The 15,834-nt window shown below is 41.3% G+C and overlaps 1 protein-coding gene across 11 annotated transcripts in view; it reads right to left on the bottom strand.

Moving 5' to 3' along the window:
- Positions 1-15,834, bottom strand: part of PPP6R3 (protein phosphatase 6 regulatory subunit 3) — a 103,947-nt gene that overhangs the window by 21,456 nt on the left and 66,657 nt on the right. For 6 of the 11 annotated variants that reach the window (XM_051620258.1, XM_051620259.1, XM_051620250.1 and 3 more), the window contains one exon: positions 1-15,834. This exon is cut by the window's left edge. The exons of 4 other annotated variants lie outside the window; for them this stretch is intronic. In XM_051620258.1, the coding sequence (XP_051476218.1) occupies positions 15,783-15,834 (52 nt within the window). In that variant the 3' untranslated portion in view covers positions 1-15,782. One more of the 11 variants, XR_007889580.1, reaches the window with a different exon arrangement.

The following is a 15,834-nucleotide window of genomic DNA, read 5'->3' as shown; positions in this document are numbered from 1 at the left end:
GCTTCTTTAAGGTGGACAAACCAACTAGGAGAGGAGTGCTGCTGGATCTTGTACTCACCAACAAGGAGGGTCTGGTTGAAGTGGTGATGGTCAATGGCAGCCTTGGCTGCAGTGATCACGACATAGTGGAGTGCAGGATCCTGTGTGGGAGGAACAGAATATCTAGCAGGACCACAACCCTGGACTTCCGCAGGGCCAACTTTGGCCTCTTCAATCAATTATTAAGAGAAGTCCCATGGGATGGGGTACTAGATGGTAAAGTGGCTCAAGATAGTTGGTCAATATTCAAGGACCGCTTCTTGCAAGCTCCTGATCAGACCATCCCTATGGGTAGGAAATCAAGTAAGGGAGCCAGGAGACCCACATTGTTAAACAAGGAACTGCTGGCCAAACTCATGTGGAAAAAGAAAATCTGTGGATCATGGAAGGAGGGGCTGGCCACTTGGGAGAAATACAGGACTTGTTGTCAGGGGATGTAGGGAGGCAATAAGGAAAGCTAAGGCGTCCCTGGAACTAAACCTTGCTAGTGAGGTCAAAGACAATAGAAAGGGCTTCTTCAAAGACATTGCAGATACAACTAACACTAGAGGCAATATAGGCCCACTGCTGCATAAGGTGGGTGCCCTGGTGACAGAGGATATAAAGAAGGCAGAGGTACTGAATGCCTTCTTTGCCTCTGTCTTTTCTGCTGCAGACTCTCTGCAGGAGCCCCAGAAGATGTCAGGATGAAGCAGCAGTTTGCTTTGGCAGATGAGGATTGGGTTAGGGATCAGTTAAGCCATCTGGACATTCATAAATCAATCGGTCCAGATGGAATACACCTGTGGGTGCTGAGAGTGCTGGTGGAGGTCATTGCTAGGCCACTCTCCATCATCTTTGGGAAGTTGTGGGCAACAGGAGAGGTGCCTGAGGACTGGAGGATAGCAAATGTCACCCCAGTCTACAAGAAGGGCAAGAAGGAGGACCGGGGTAACTATAGACTGGTCAGCCTCACCTCCATCCCTGGAAAAGTGATGGAACAACTTGTTCTTGACACTATCTCTAGGCATATCAAGGATGAGGCGGTCATTAAGAGCATTCAACATGGTTTTACCAAGGGAAAGTCATGTTTGACCAACCTTATAGCCTTCTATGAGGAAGTAACTAGGTGGATAGATGATGGTAGGGTGGTGGTAGATGTGGTTTATCTTGATTTCAGTAAAGCATTTGACACAGTCTCCCACAGCATCCTCATAGATAAACTGAGGAAGTGTGCTCTTGATGGTCAGGTAGTGAGGTGGATCACGAACTGGTTGAAAGGAAGAAGTCCGAGAGTGGTGGTCAATGGGACAAAATCTAGTTGGAGGTCTGTGACTAGTGGAGTCCCTCAGGGGTCGGTACTGGGACCGGTACTATTCAATATTTTCATCAATGACCTGGATGAGGGAACAGAGTGTACCCTCAGCAAGTTTGCTGATGACACTAAACTGGGAGGAGTGGCTGACACACCAGAAGGCTGTGCTGCCATTCAGTGAGACCTAGGCAGGCTGGAGAGCTGGGCAGGGAGATACTTGATGAAATTCAACAAGGGCAAGTGTAGAGTCTTGCATCTGTGAAAGAACAACCCCATGTACCAGTACAGGTTGGGGGCTGAGCTGCTGGAGAGCAGTGTAGGAGAAAGGGACCTGGGGGTCAGGACAGGAGGATGACCATGAGCCAGCAATGTGCCCTTGTGGCCAATAAGGCCAATGGCATCATGGGGTGTATTAGAAAGGGTGTGGTTAGTAGGTCAAGGGAGGTTCTCCTCCCCCTCTATTCTGCCTTGGTGAGGCCGCATCTGGAATATTGTGTTCAATTCTGGGCCCCTCAGTTCAAGAAGGACAGGAAACTGCTTGAAAGAGTCCAGCGCAGAGCCACAGAGATGATTAAGGGAGTGGAACATCTCCCTTATGAGGAAAGGCTGAGGGAGCTAGGTCTCTTCAGCTTGAAGAAGAGGAAAATGAGGGGAGACCTCATCAATGTTTACAAATATGTTAAAGGTGAAGGTCAGGAGGACAGAGCCAGACTTTTTACAGTGATGTCCAGTGATAGGACAAGGGGCAATAGGTGCAAACTGGAACACAGGAGGTTCCACGTAAACATCAGAAAAAACTTCTTCACTGTTAGAGTGACAGAGCACTGGAACAGGCTGCCCAGAGAGGTTGTAGAGTCTCCTTCACTGGAGACATTCAAAACCCACCTGGATGCGTTCCTGTGTGATGTACTCTAGGTGATCCTGCTCTGGCAGGGGGGTTGGACTAGATGATATTCTGAGGTCCCTTCCAACTCCTAAGATTCTGTGATTCTGTGATTTTAAGAAAGGCTATGCAAGGTAAACACAGTGGATGGATTTGAATCCCGAGAGGGAATTGGATAATTTTGCTTTTGTTACTTTCTTTGGTGGGCAGACTGAGAGGGATTGGGGTACATTATCAAAGCTTCCCCAGCTGATCCCATCATTCCAGTTAAGCTGTGGAATAAAACTACAGATTTCTTAATTGATAGTGGAGCAACTCTGTCCTGGTTTGAGCTAAGATGAAGCCAATTTTCTTTTTCCTGATTTTTTTTTTCTTCTTCAGTGAACTCTTTTCTAAGCATCACACTTGCTGAAATTAACAGAAGTTTTTCAGTTAGTGAACTGGTAATGTTTATAGTTACTGCTGAGATAACCAAGGCTACTTTGCTCCTCTTGACAGATCTGCTGCTTTGGACACTAAAGGAGCAGAAGAGTCGTATCTGCAACCCTCCTGTAGGGAGAAGTGGACTAGACAGATTGCAAAATTGACCAAATAGATTATTCCATCCCCATATATGTCACACGTTGTATAATTTCCAGGATCACTGAAGTCAAGTCTCTCCTTTCCTTCTCTCTTCCATCAACGGCCAGCATATGGGGAGGACTCTGTCTATCCATCTCCCTAGGCCCATGTGCTCCTGTCTTGCCACTATCACTGCAAGCAGTTTGGGACTTTTCATCCCCAGCTCAGAGGAGTACACTGGGAGCTGCTGAGGGTGGGAAGAGGTCATAGGGGTTTTGCAAATTCCTGTATGTATTAGTATATAATTGTACATATTTTCATCATTAGTATTTCATGAAAGCTGTCTAGTTTCCTTTTGAATCTGGAAGTCTCCTTATTCTTTCCCTCCTTTCCCTATCTGTGTGGGAGGTGGAAGGGATAGAGAGCATTATTGTCATTTGTTTAATTGCTGATCCTTAGTTGAACTGTGACAAACTCATTCTGGTTGACAGCTGGACGAACACAATCCAGCAGTGTGCCCAGGTGGCCAAGAAGGCAAAGAGCATCCTGGCCTGTATGAGAAATAGTGGCCTCAGTGTTTCCACCCCGTTTCACTCTCCATGTCATTATCTTAAGAGTTAGCACACCAAGCTCCCTTAGTGTTGTCATCAACTGGGGTTGCTTGGGAAACAACCACAGTACAAGCTCTTTGCATCTTAGCTGCATTCTACCCTGAAAGTTTCATCAGTGCTGTCCTTGAAGTGTGAATACAGGTTTTCTAAGTCACCTCCAGCAATTACTCCACAAGGGCCCAGAACTGAACACAGTACTCAAAGCGTGATCTCACCAGTGCCGAGTACAGGGATATGATTACTTCCCTACTTCTGCTAGTCACACTATTTCTGATGCAGGCCAGAATGCCGTTGGCCTTCTTGGCCACCAGGGCACACTGCTGGCTCATGCTAAGCCAGCTGTCAACCAGCACCCCCAGGTCCTTTTCCACCAGGCAGCTTTCCAGCCATGCTTCCCCAAGCCTGTAGCATTGCATGGAGTCGCTGTGACCCAAGGAAAGGACCTGGCACTTAGCCTTACTCAACCTCGTACAATGGACCTCAGTCCATCAATTCAACCTGTCCAGGCCCCCCTACAGAGCCTTGCTACCCTTGAGCAGATCAACACTCCCAAATTTGCCCAATTTGGTGCCACCTGCAAACTTACTGAGGAAGTGCTCAAACCCTCCATCTAGGTAACTGATGAAAGATACTGACCAAGACTGGCCCCAAAACTGAGCCCTGGGGAACACCACTGGTGACCAGCTGCCAACTGGATTTAACTCAGTTTACTACAACTTGACTATCGAGCCAGTTTCTATCCCAGCAAAGGGTGCACCTGCCTATGAGATGTGCCACCAGCTTCTCTAGGAGAATGCTGTGGGAGACAGTATCAAAGACTTCACTACAGTCTAGATAGACAACATCCATAGCCTTTCACTCATCCACCAGGAGGGTCACCTGGTCATAGAAGGAAATGAGGTTGGTCAAACAGGACCTGCCTTTCCTGAACCCATGCTGGCTGGGCCTGATCTCCTGACTGTCCGGCACTTGTATCCTGGTTTGAGCCAGGATGAAGCCACTTTTCCTTTTACTGATTTTTTTTTTTTTCCTTCAGTTAGCTCTCCTTTAACTAGCAGCAAGTTCACCAGCTAGGACTCATAACACTGGAATGTTTATGCCATTGCCGGGACTTCAAGGTCACATCTTTGCTGTGCTGGCTCAGGCACTACGAGGAGATGAGGCTGAATAAGACAGACAGCAAAACTGGCCAGAGATATTCCATTCCATATATCTATGCAAGCTCAGAAGAAAGTCAGAGATCACAGAAGACAACTTCCTTCCTGCTGCTTCTTCCCTTCTCTTCTGTCCATGCCTGACAAGGAGTCCAGGGAGGACTCCATCCATCTATCCATCACCATCGACCCCTAGGCTTGAGAGCTCCTGACCCTCGTAACTCTCTGGCAGCGCTCTGGGACTTTTCGGGACTGTTCACAGCTAAGAGAGTGCTGTGGGAGGCAAGAGGCTTTTACATGTTCCTGAACATATTTGTATATAATTGTACATATTTTCTTTCATCATTGGTGTTTAATTAAAGCTGTCTAGTTTAGTTTTCAATCCAGAGTCTTTCTCTCATTCTCTCTCTCCTTCCCTACCTGGGTGGGAGGAGGAGGGGATCAAGAACACTGTTGTCTCTGGTTTAATTGCCAATCCTGAGTCAAATTGTGACAACTTGCCATGTGAGAGCACTCAAGATGAACCTCTTGATTATCTTTCCCAGCATCGAGGTCAGGCTGACACATCTGTAGTTCCCTGGATCCTCCTTCAGGCCCTTCCTGTAGATGGGTGTCATGCTGGCAAGGACTGTTGATAAATGATGGAGAGAGGCTTAGTGAGCTCCTCCACCAGCTCCCTCAGTAGTCTTAGGTGTATCAATGCGGCCCCATAGACTTGTGAGCATCTAGGTGCCGCAGCATATCCCTAACTGCTTCCTCTTAGATTATGGGGGGGGTTTCTGCTCTCTGTCATTATCTTCCAGCTCAGGAGAGTGAATACTCTGAGGGTAACCAATCCGACTTTCAAGGACTGAGGCAAAGAAGGCATTAAGTATTTCAGCTTTTTCCTTGTCCTTAATTGCAATGTTCTCCACCACATCCAATAAAGGATGGAGATTCTCTCTAGTTCTCTTTTTATTGTAAAAACTTCATTGTCCCTTATGACAGAGGGCAGACTGAGCTCTAGCTGAGCTTTTGCCTAATTTTCTCTCTGTATGACTTCACAAGATCCCTGTATTCATCTTGAGTTGTCTGCCTCTTCTTCCAAAGATGGTAAATGCAAAGGGACCTTGACAGGCTTAAGAGGTGGGCTCATGTCAACTTCATGAAGTTCAACAGGGACAAGTGCAAGGTCCTCTATATTGTTCAGGGCAAACCCAAGGACAAATACAGGTTGAATGGATTGAGAGCAGTCCTGAGGAGAAGTGCTTGGAGGTGTCTGGTCAATGAAAAGCTCAACATGATCAAGCAATATCCACTTATAGCCCACAAAGTAAACCATATCCTGGGCTGTATCAAAAGACATGTGGCCAGCAGGTCAAGGGATGCGATTCTCCCCCTCTACTCTGCTCTCATGACACCCTACCTGGAGTATTTATTGTGTCCAGTTCTGGACCCCTCAACATAAGATGGACATGGAGCTGTTGGATCAAGTCCAGAGAAGGGCCACAAAGATGATTAGAGGGCTGGAGCACCTCTCCTATGAAGACAGGCTGAGAGAGTTGGGGTTGTTCAGCCGGAAGAACAACCTGAAAGGGGCCTGCAGGAAAGCCATGGAGGGATGTTTTATGGGGTAATGTCTTTAAACTGGAAGAGGACCTGGCACTGGAAGAGGGTAGATGTAGGTTAGACATTAGGAAGAAAAGAGACACTGGAACAAGTTGCCCAGGGAAGTAGTGGATTCCCCCTCCCTGGAATTGTTCCAAGCACAGGTTGGATAGGACTTTGAGCAACCTGTTCTAGTGGAAGGTGTCCCTGTCAATGCAGGGGGGGTTGGAACTAGATGATCTTTAAGGTTACTTCCAATCCAAATAATTGTGATTCTATAATTTTACATGAAATACAAAATGATGATAGCTCTCTTGCGTTTGCTGAGGTATAGAACTGGCTCACCTCATGGCTTTAGGAATTTAGGAAAATTACTAGCTTAATAGCTACAGGGCTTGCAATATTTGTGCACATTCATGTTATTGTTCAATATGGTATAGGGTGTGACACCAAAATGGTCCAAAACTGTGAACGGCAATTGTAAAAAAATTTAATGACGAAGAAACCATCTAAGTCACATTGTAAGAGCAGAGACATAATAATGAGAGACACTGAGTATTAAAGAAGAAATATAAATATGAAACTCAAAGCAAAAGTTTTAAGTCTCAAAAGGGGCAAAATGATGTTGAAACAGGCAGGTCAACATGGAAGGTGGCGTTTATTGAGCGTATCTTTAGTGTGAAGAGTTGAATGAAGATGCTAACTGCTAATACTTCTAATCTTAAGAACTAAGCAGAAAATGACAAATTACAATTATTGTGAACTCATCGACATACTAAAATACCCTCCCTATAGCTGAAAGGATTCCCTTCTCACAAAAGCCACCTACCCTCTGACCATGCTTAGTGAAAACTAGAAGTGCTACTGCTTTAAGTGGAAGCAAATAACTAGTTAACCAATCATATAGATGAATTATCAGTATCCTTAGTGATATGGCTATTTTGCATATTTTGTGTATAAAAGAAACCTTGTGTTATGGGTAAGGTGTGCTAGCTTTGTTGATTTACCACCTAGCATCCCTTCCTGCACAGAACTGGAATAAAGAAACACCTCAACTTTGTGTGTGGATTGGATTATTGTACGCTCGGTAAACTGACCCCATTTTGGGACACTACCTGATATATTTGACCCACTTTGCTGACATTTTTATAGCTTCCCAGAAATTGAGGCAAAAGTTTGTGTTTGTGATTATTGAATCAACACTATCCACTTCAATCAAGTGTACTTCGATACTTTTTTTTTTTTGTATGAAAAGTGTACTTTAAACTTGTACTGATACATAATAAGGTTAAGATTTCCCACTAATCTTGTTCCTCTGGCTTACTGTTGTTCAGGCATTCATTTTTCCAGTGTCACTCCTGTTTACAGACATCATATTTGTTTCAGACATTGAAAGATGCGCCTTTTAAAGAAAAGACGAAAGGAGCATACTATGTCCTTTGACTGCATTCACAGCCTTGAAAGCAGAGGAAATAGATTCTGGATTCATCATACCCTAAAAAAGAATACTGAAACATGAGAACAATGGATTTCGTTGGACAACTCCACTGTGACCTTTTTGATGAGCTTTACAGTGTAGCACCACTACTTCTTAAAGGATAACTTCTAAAATTTTAAATTTTCTCAAGAACATTTAATAAGAGTTTCTTGTGAATTCAAGTCCTCTTTTCTTTCTGGATTGTTCCATGAGCATGGATCATTCCATCAATACAGTATCAAAGAAGGCAGGGCTATTCTTAAAACCTCATTTAAGTACCACCCAACAGTTGCATCTTCTTGTTGTCAGACTCTCCTACTTGAAAGTAAACAACATTTGAATTTGTTAATCTAGTGGAATGCAGAAAAAGGCACCCTTCAAATCCAAAACTGTAAAACATGGCATACATAGGAACCCCTAAATTAGTTGCTTCAAATTATACTGTTGATTTTAAAAACAGCCTTACAGTTTGCTTTCTAGTTGCCCCAACAATAGGGACAGTTTGTTTATTTAATGATCCTTTATGACTATTTAATACAGCTACTAAAAATTTGTAGTTTGATTCCCCAGCTTGTTTAGAACGAGGGGGATTATCTGGGGAAACAGGAATATTTCCCCCAGTCCTCTTCATTCCAAGTCTTCTAACATTTTAAGTTTTACATCCTCACTCAGTTATTTTTTTCTTTAATTCGAGACAAGCAACATTTCAGTTTCCTTGTTTACAATCAGCATACTGGTTGGGACCCAAAGTTGGCTTATTACTAGCAACTACCCTTGGATTCCGTCCCCCTCTAGATGTGCCTCCTCTCACTCCTATTTTGTTCTCCTGATTTTTCCTATCTGACCCAATTATTATATTTACTGTATAAATACCATCTACACTTGAGTGCACATTTTTATTCTGTTCTGGTTTCATAATAATTTCCAATGTCATAAAAGCATCAACATATGGTACTTTGTACCATTTACCCTACAACAAAACATTAACTGTTAAAAGGTATTTTATTTCAATTAACCTTTCTCTGGCCATTTTTTCCCCCATCTATACTGTGGCCACCATTGACTGCAGTATTTTTCATTTATCTTTAGTCACAAGGTCTCCTCGAAACTTATTCCAGTTTTTCAAAATACATCCCAAGGGGGTACAAGGGATACTTGGGGTTAAGGAGCCACTCCCATTTTACAAAAAGGTTCTGTGCACTTGGCTTTGATCTTTTGTCAGAAAAGGTGAAAGGAACTTTCCTTTGCCACATGCCTATGTGTAGGCAACACCAAATACCAAACAAGTCAAACACAAAATCAAGTAATCAAAAGTTTCTTACACTCAGTTCCAATTTATAATCGGCAAGAGCATAAGGACCTTTTATCCACTGCACATCTATGTGTACAAACACCAAATATAACATCAAGTAAAATGCTTGCAGGGCTTCTAGAAGAAGAGACACTCACATCCCAGAGTAAACCCCCCTCCATATCCTTCTGATACCTCTACTTGACACTGCTGAATTGCTGGCTGCTCCAGCGTACAGAAGGGATCATCCAGAGTCCTCAATCAAAAGGTCACTGCTTGCTAGAGTCCACTCATGCCATTCCTACTGCCAGAACAGATCAGATAAACTGGGCGGGGCCTATGGCTCTCCCATCTGGGTCACCAAAATATTGTCCCAAAACAGGATGTCTAGCTGGTGTGCAAGCCGCTAACACAATGAGTTGATATATCAGCAATTTATTAGCAATTCTGGGCAGAAAGGGGTCCTAGGGTGTATGCCCACAAAGCTAGCACACACAACATTGGAACAGGCATACATTTATACATTGTAAATGAACATATTTAGCACATCCATTGTTCCCCAGGTTTTTACTAGTGCGAAGAATCCCTTAACTCAAAGCTGACTGGTGTAGGGTTTCCTTGTCTTCATATTACGATTTTTACTGCACAAGCTCAATAGGTCAGAGTCTTGAAGGGGAGGCAGGTATCTTAAGTTCTGGAGGTGTGGTTTTAATTTATGATTCGTCAAGTTACCTAAGGGCATTAGTTTATTAATGAGGTACAGCCAAGCTTCTTGGGCAACTAGCCCATTATAATTTCTAGCATTTATTTTTTGGTCTGTATGTTCTGTATGTTAAAAACTCCATACGGGAAGGTTTTGACACCACACTGATCTTGCCCCAAAGGGCTTTGATTTTTGCAGGCCTTTATGAGTGGTAGCCACACTATTCATTAGATGAAGAAAAAAGTGTCCTGAGGAGGGTGGAGGTGTGTGTCTTTATAATATACGACTATACTCCAATTAATGTTGCTTCATAAGCATGAAGGAAATAATGTATCACCCCATCTTGTCCTTTACCAATTCTCCTGCCTCTGTCTCCTAGGATATCATTCCCCTTTATTGATGCTGCCAGCCTATCTCATTTCTCATTCTCTCTTCCATCTGTCAACTGCAAAACGGACACTCCCTCAGCCCCATCAACTTCCTGTAACTTTCTTCTTATGTCCTGAGCCAACTGTCCAAAAAACTACACATTAAACATTCTGATTTGCTCTGTCATCTGGATTAAAATCCATTCACTTTCTAGCTGCTTCACACAGCCTCTTAAAAAAGGCTGATGGATATAATTCATCTACCCGGTTAGTTAACTAGTTCTTCGCTTCCACTTAAAATGGTAGTGCTTCTACTTTTCACTATGCATGGTCAGAGGGTAGGTAGCTTTTTTAAGTAGGGGGCCCTTCCACCACAAGGGAGGGTATTTTAGTATATTAATGAGTTAACTTACTGTAAGTTTAATTAGTCATTGTTTTCTGCTATCTAATTTAGTTAGTGCTTAAGGCTAAATAGATTAGCAGCTAGCATCTGCCATTCAACTTCTCTTCACACCAAGATATGCTCAGTAAACACCTTCTTCCATCAGTCATTCTGACCTGTTTTTTTCAACATCAGTAGTTGGACCATGAGAGAAGCAGAGAAATCTTCTTTGACAGAAGTTGAAGTTGGCCTCAGAAAGCAGAGGCACTGGTTCCTCCTCCCTTCAAATTACAGTCAGGCTGTTTGGTGACCACTGATATGTGTAGAGATGGGAGCTCAGACATTTTATATTTACCAAAATTATTCAAAATGAGCTGCACAAGTACCTCTTTCTTCTTCCTAGTATTCTACAGTTCAGTGCATTTAGGATATGCACGATGCACACTATAGCTGGCTGTGTTAAGAAGAGAATATATTCTATCCATTGATGTGGAAGTCACCCACCACTTCCCCAAGTTCAGAGACTTGTCTTTAAAATATTTTGAAGTAGACATGCACAGTACCAGCATTTAAAAAACAAAACAAAGCAGCTGCATGCTTCTTCCACCTTTTCAAGCTACTTAATTCTGAACGAACTACAGAGAAAGAATAGGATCGCCCAGTCCCATGAACATCTAACAATTCCTATGTTACTGCCTTTTCTCATTTGAATGCTAGCTGATCAATACTCATAGTCCACTATGGCTCACTCCAAAGCAGAACCCATTTCATCTGAAAGCACACTTCAGACGACGGTTTAGCTGTAACTACAGAATAATAACCCTTTTTAACAAACAGAGCATTAACAAGTGTTTCTATAAGGATATAACAGGAAAAGTACTCTGTAGAACTCCAAAACCAGAAACAAGGTCACTTGAGTTTAAGCAGTCAGTAGGCTTATTTTGGCAACCTTGTGCCATTGTCTGATACAAAAACCCAGAGAAGACAGTCAACATTCTGTATCTTTCATTTGAAACACTAAGCACAGAGTAAATCACAATTTGAACTCCAAGCCAAACCAGGTCTGGGAACATCCAAAAGATTTCATGAACTGTTCTAAGCTAAAGCAGGCAGGAAAATGCTTCTATTTTTATGTTAAGAGTATTTTTAATTTTAATTTTATTTCCTTAGTCTTTCTGTATGCTGTAACCTTACATATTCAAGCAATAACCTAACAGAAGGACACCAAATCCTTACCTGTTAGAAAGATACAAAATTAAAAGACAGATGTTAAAAACTTCACTAAAAAAAGGCTTGTTGCTGCTGAATTAACTTCAATTTTCCATCTTCATTTCAGAAACAACAGACACTTCTATAAGGAAACTTGAAGCATTTATACTACACTGTAGAAAGCACTATTTATTCTGAGACAGCCAGAAGTGATTGCTTAAGTATATTAATAGAGCCAGTTATATACAATACTTCCTGATCTAAACGTATAGTATGTATGTTAGAAAACAAAAATCTCAAAGGAAACTGAAGATCATTTAAATAGGAAGATAAGTATACAATGAATGATACTAACAACCTGATTAATCTTCCTCCTAAGTATTTTGTAACCCTTCAGTGGATTTCACACAAAGAATGTTCCAGGTGAGTTTCCACAGGATTATGCAGATGACAATACAGAACTCACTGTTTTCAAGAGGTAGATACAAGGCTTAACAGAAGCCAGAAGGTAGGTTTCACTCAAGAGCATAGTCACACTGGGTTGTACTCATAATGATACAGTTTCTTTCAACTATCCTGTTGTCTTCTCAGTGACTACCTGTCAACTCAGAGAACGGGGGAATGCTTGCTTAATTATTAATAATAATAGTCACAATGACAGTTTACACTTTTACATATATGGAATAGTCTTGCTGTAAAATCTAATACAAGGCTTACACTTAAATATAATGATTTAACTGGTTAAAAAGGTATGATTCATCTACTCTGCCAGATAGGAGACAGAGGTCCAAAGAGACAATGAGCTATTGCATTTATTGCTGGTCTAGCCACTTCTGCAACACACTCTTGCTTGAGCAAAAATCCCTTACCAGAGAAGTCCTGAAGGGAAAATTAATTTCCTTTTAATATCAACTGACATCATTATGCCTCAGTTCTAAGTGACTGAGCCCCTAGCCATTTCAAAGAGCACTGAAATATGACAACACACATACACATTACGAGCTTATTTCATCTCAACTGCTGCTAAAAACAGTGTAGGGAAGTCCAACCTGTATAAAGGTACTAGAATTTAGCCCATCTCACAAATGCTTTAGGTATCTTTTAATAAAGAAGACTCAAATTCCATTGTGCGCATGTAAAAGTTGATTAAACAGGTTGGGCAACACAGCCATTCAGAACTCTCCAAGTATGTTCAAGTATGTTAAGTCTATGTGAGCAGCACTGTGTCGCTAAAAGATAGGAAAAGGAGCATGGGGGTGTGTGTACACACACCCATACATCCCTCCAGAAATGCTCATCCAAAGCTTTCCCTTCAAGATCAGGGTTCCTTGTACAGTAATAGTTACTGGGTAAAATGCACCCTACACTCACAAGATCACACTACATCAAATCTAGGTTAAATCCTAGGCTTAACTCACCTCCCACATAAGCTGTTAAAACTAATAATAAATGCAATAGGACCACTGGAATTAGCATAAGTCAACCCAGTTTACCTCTCTTGCACCTTTTAACTAGAACGCACACTACCTTGAAGGATGACCTCCACTCACCATCGCTTCTTATACCTCCACTCAACTCTTACTACCTATCCAGAACAGAAGGGGACAAAAACACTCCCGCTCTTTGATTTTGAGCTCGGCATGAACCAGATAGTGGACTGGTATGACAGTTCATTAACAAAAGGAAGGATGACACACTAGAAGGTTTTGCTGAACTTCAGGCAACAGGACTGAAATAGTTTCAACTAATTTGATGCCAGTATCTCTTTCACCTTTCAAGCTAACTCAACTTGTTAGCAAGAGACAAGCAGCTTCACTGGAAAGAACAAAAGTTTTATTCCTTGAAACCTACATAACAAAGATACTGCCTTCCTGTAGCTGGTATCTCTACTTGGACTGCAAGTCATGTGTTGAAATCAGTGGTTTTGTTCTAAAATTGCTTGTTCAATAACAGATCAGAAACTGATAAAAGGACAACTGTGACCTTTAAAGCCAATACACGTTTTGGTCAAGCTGATTTGGAAGTAATTCTGAACTGAAGAAGAAACAACTTAGAAACTGACTAGACTCCACATTATAAAGTGAAAATAAAAGGGCAGTCTTAATTGCTGTTCTGGTTTCCACACAAATAGAGTTAATTTTCTTAACTGCTGGCATAGCACTATGTTTTGGATTAATGATGACAAGAAAGTTGATATCACACTGATAGTTGTTGCTGAGCAACTAAGTCAAGGACTTTTCAGCTTCCCATGCTCTGCTGGGAGAGGAGGTGTAGTAGAAGCTGGGAGGGAGCATAGCCAGGACACCTGACCCAAACTAAGAAAAAGGGATATTTCATAACATATGACATCATGCTCAGCATACAAATTGGGGGGAGGTGGCTGGGGGGTATCCCTACTCCAGAACTGGCTGGGCACTACCAGGTAATGAGCAGTTGTGCTGTGCATCACTTGTTTTGTATATTCTATTAATATTCTCTTCCTTTTTGTTCTATTAGATGGTCTTTATCTCAAGACACTGAGTTTTACTTCTTTTTTGACTCTCCTCCCTATGCCATGGGACGGAGGAGGGTGGTGAACAAGCAGCTGCATGGTGTTTCAGTTGGTGCTGGGGTTAAACCATGACAGCTGCCAATTCTGCCTATGATATTGTGTGCTTTTCCTCCATTTTCACACAACTGATCAGTTTGTAACAACTTGCATTCATGCGTGCCACTGAAATTTGCTGCAGAAAATGCAAGAGAGGAACCAATAAGGACAATGCTATTATATATATGTATATTTTTTACATATATATATGTGTGTGTGTGTGTGTGTGTGTGTGTGTGTGTGTGTGTGTGTGTGTGTGTGCTGGTTTATCTTTGTTTTTTAGTTTTTGTATGCAAGGTAATATTTAGGCACATTACTTGGGACATGTAAAATAAATCACTGGCCATTGTTCAAAGTAGCTTTTTGGTTTTAAGTTCTAGTCAGGAAAACAAATGATGTAAAAATAAATGAATATAGCTATTGCAGAAACAAATATGGAATTGCATCTAAAAGTGCAAGAGTGAACTACTTTAACCCTTTCACCAGACAATACAGCAATAGACAGTATATTGCTTCTTTTTGTTTGAGAAGGCTGTTGGAATTTTACACTGAAATAGAAAATTATAAATTACACAGAATTAGTTTCTATGATCACTATATATATACACACACACACAAACCAGCTGTGAAATAACTGGTTTAGAACATACAAATGAAAGCCTCACACAGATCAGCGCAGTGAAAGTAACATGCTCTGCTGCCAAAATTTGTATTAAAAACACTATATACTTTTAAAATGCATGTACTGTAATTACATAGCAGCATGGGCCTTTCATTTACTTGAATTGTCTAAAAGAATTACAGCGTTTCATATATGCAAATTGTCCTGAAATGTTCAGTGTTACTCAATCTTGGTGAATGGGTTAAAAGGCAAGTGAATCACTTAACACAACAAGCCATGTGCACTTCAAATATTCTAGTGTTTCACCTGTAAGGTATTGTTTCAAGCAAACAAGACTTAACAGAACATATGGCAACTAAGCTGTAGCAATAAATATTTAAAATCTCTACCAATAGACATACATTTTTTATATGTTTTAAACAATACAGAAAACAATTACCAATTAAAAAACGTGTTGTAAAATGTTGAACACCCAGAATTCTTATTTAAATCACTTCTGTAAGCTAAAACAACCAAAATAACATTTATAGGGCTTTTCAGTTTCAGAAGAAACATTAATTCATTTTTTTCTTTTCTTTTTACAAGGTGAAAAATGTATGAAAACTGCTAAATACTTTGGTCACACTAATCATCAAATAGTTGTCTCAAATACATTAGATTTGTGTATTCACTTTTTTATAAAACTATTCTTACAGCCATTTTAACTACAGTAACACTACTGTCATCATTACCTGGGTAGCACGATCTTATTTCACAGGCTACCCGTTATTTAGAACAATACAATATAAATGTACGCAAAAATTATTGGTATTTCTCAATGTGCAATATTTTTACACTTAGGAATTTCTGTACAATGTCTTAAAATCTAGAATATAAATGTTGCTGGTCCTGATCCCTTGCAAAATTAGTGCAGAAGTGACTGGCTTCAACAGGGTCTAGATGAAATCCTCAAGAAACACTCAAACACCTGGATCTCAGTTCATTTTCTTCAGCCAAGGCAGCAGACATCACATATCATACAGGGCCATTAACAGACCCCTCTTCTAAATGGGTTTGCTCCTCAGTC

The sequence above is a fragment of the Apus apus genome, chromosome 5, assembly GCF_020740795.1.
Source record: "Apus apus isolate bApuApu2 chromosome 5, bApuApu2.pri.cur, whole genome shotgun sequence".
NCBI classification, from domain to species: domain Eukaryota; kingdom Metazoa; phylum Chordata; class Aves; order Apodiformes; family Apodidae; genus Apus; species Apus apus.
This window is presented reverse-complemented; position numbering and strand designations above follow the sequence as displayed.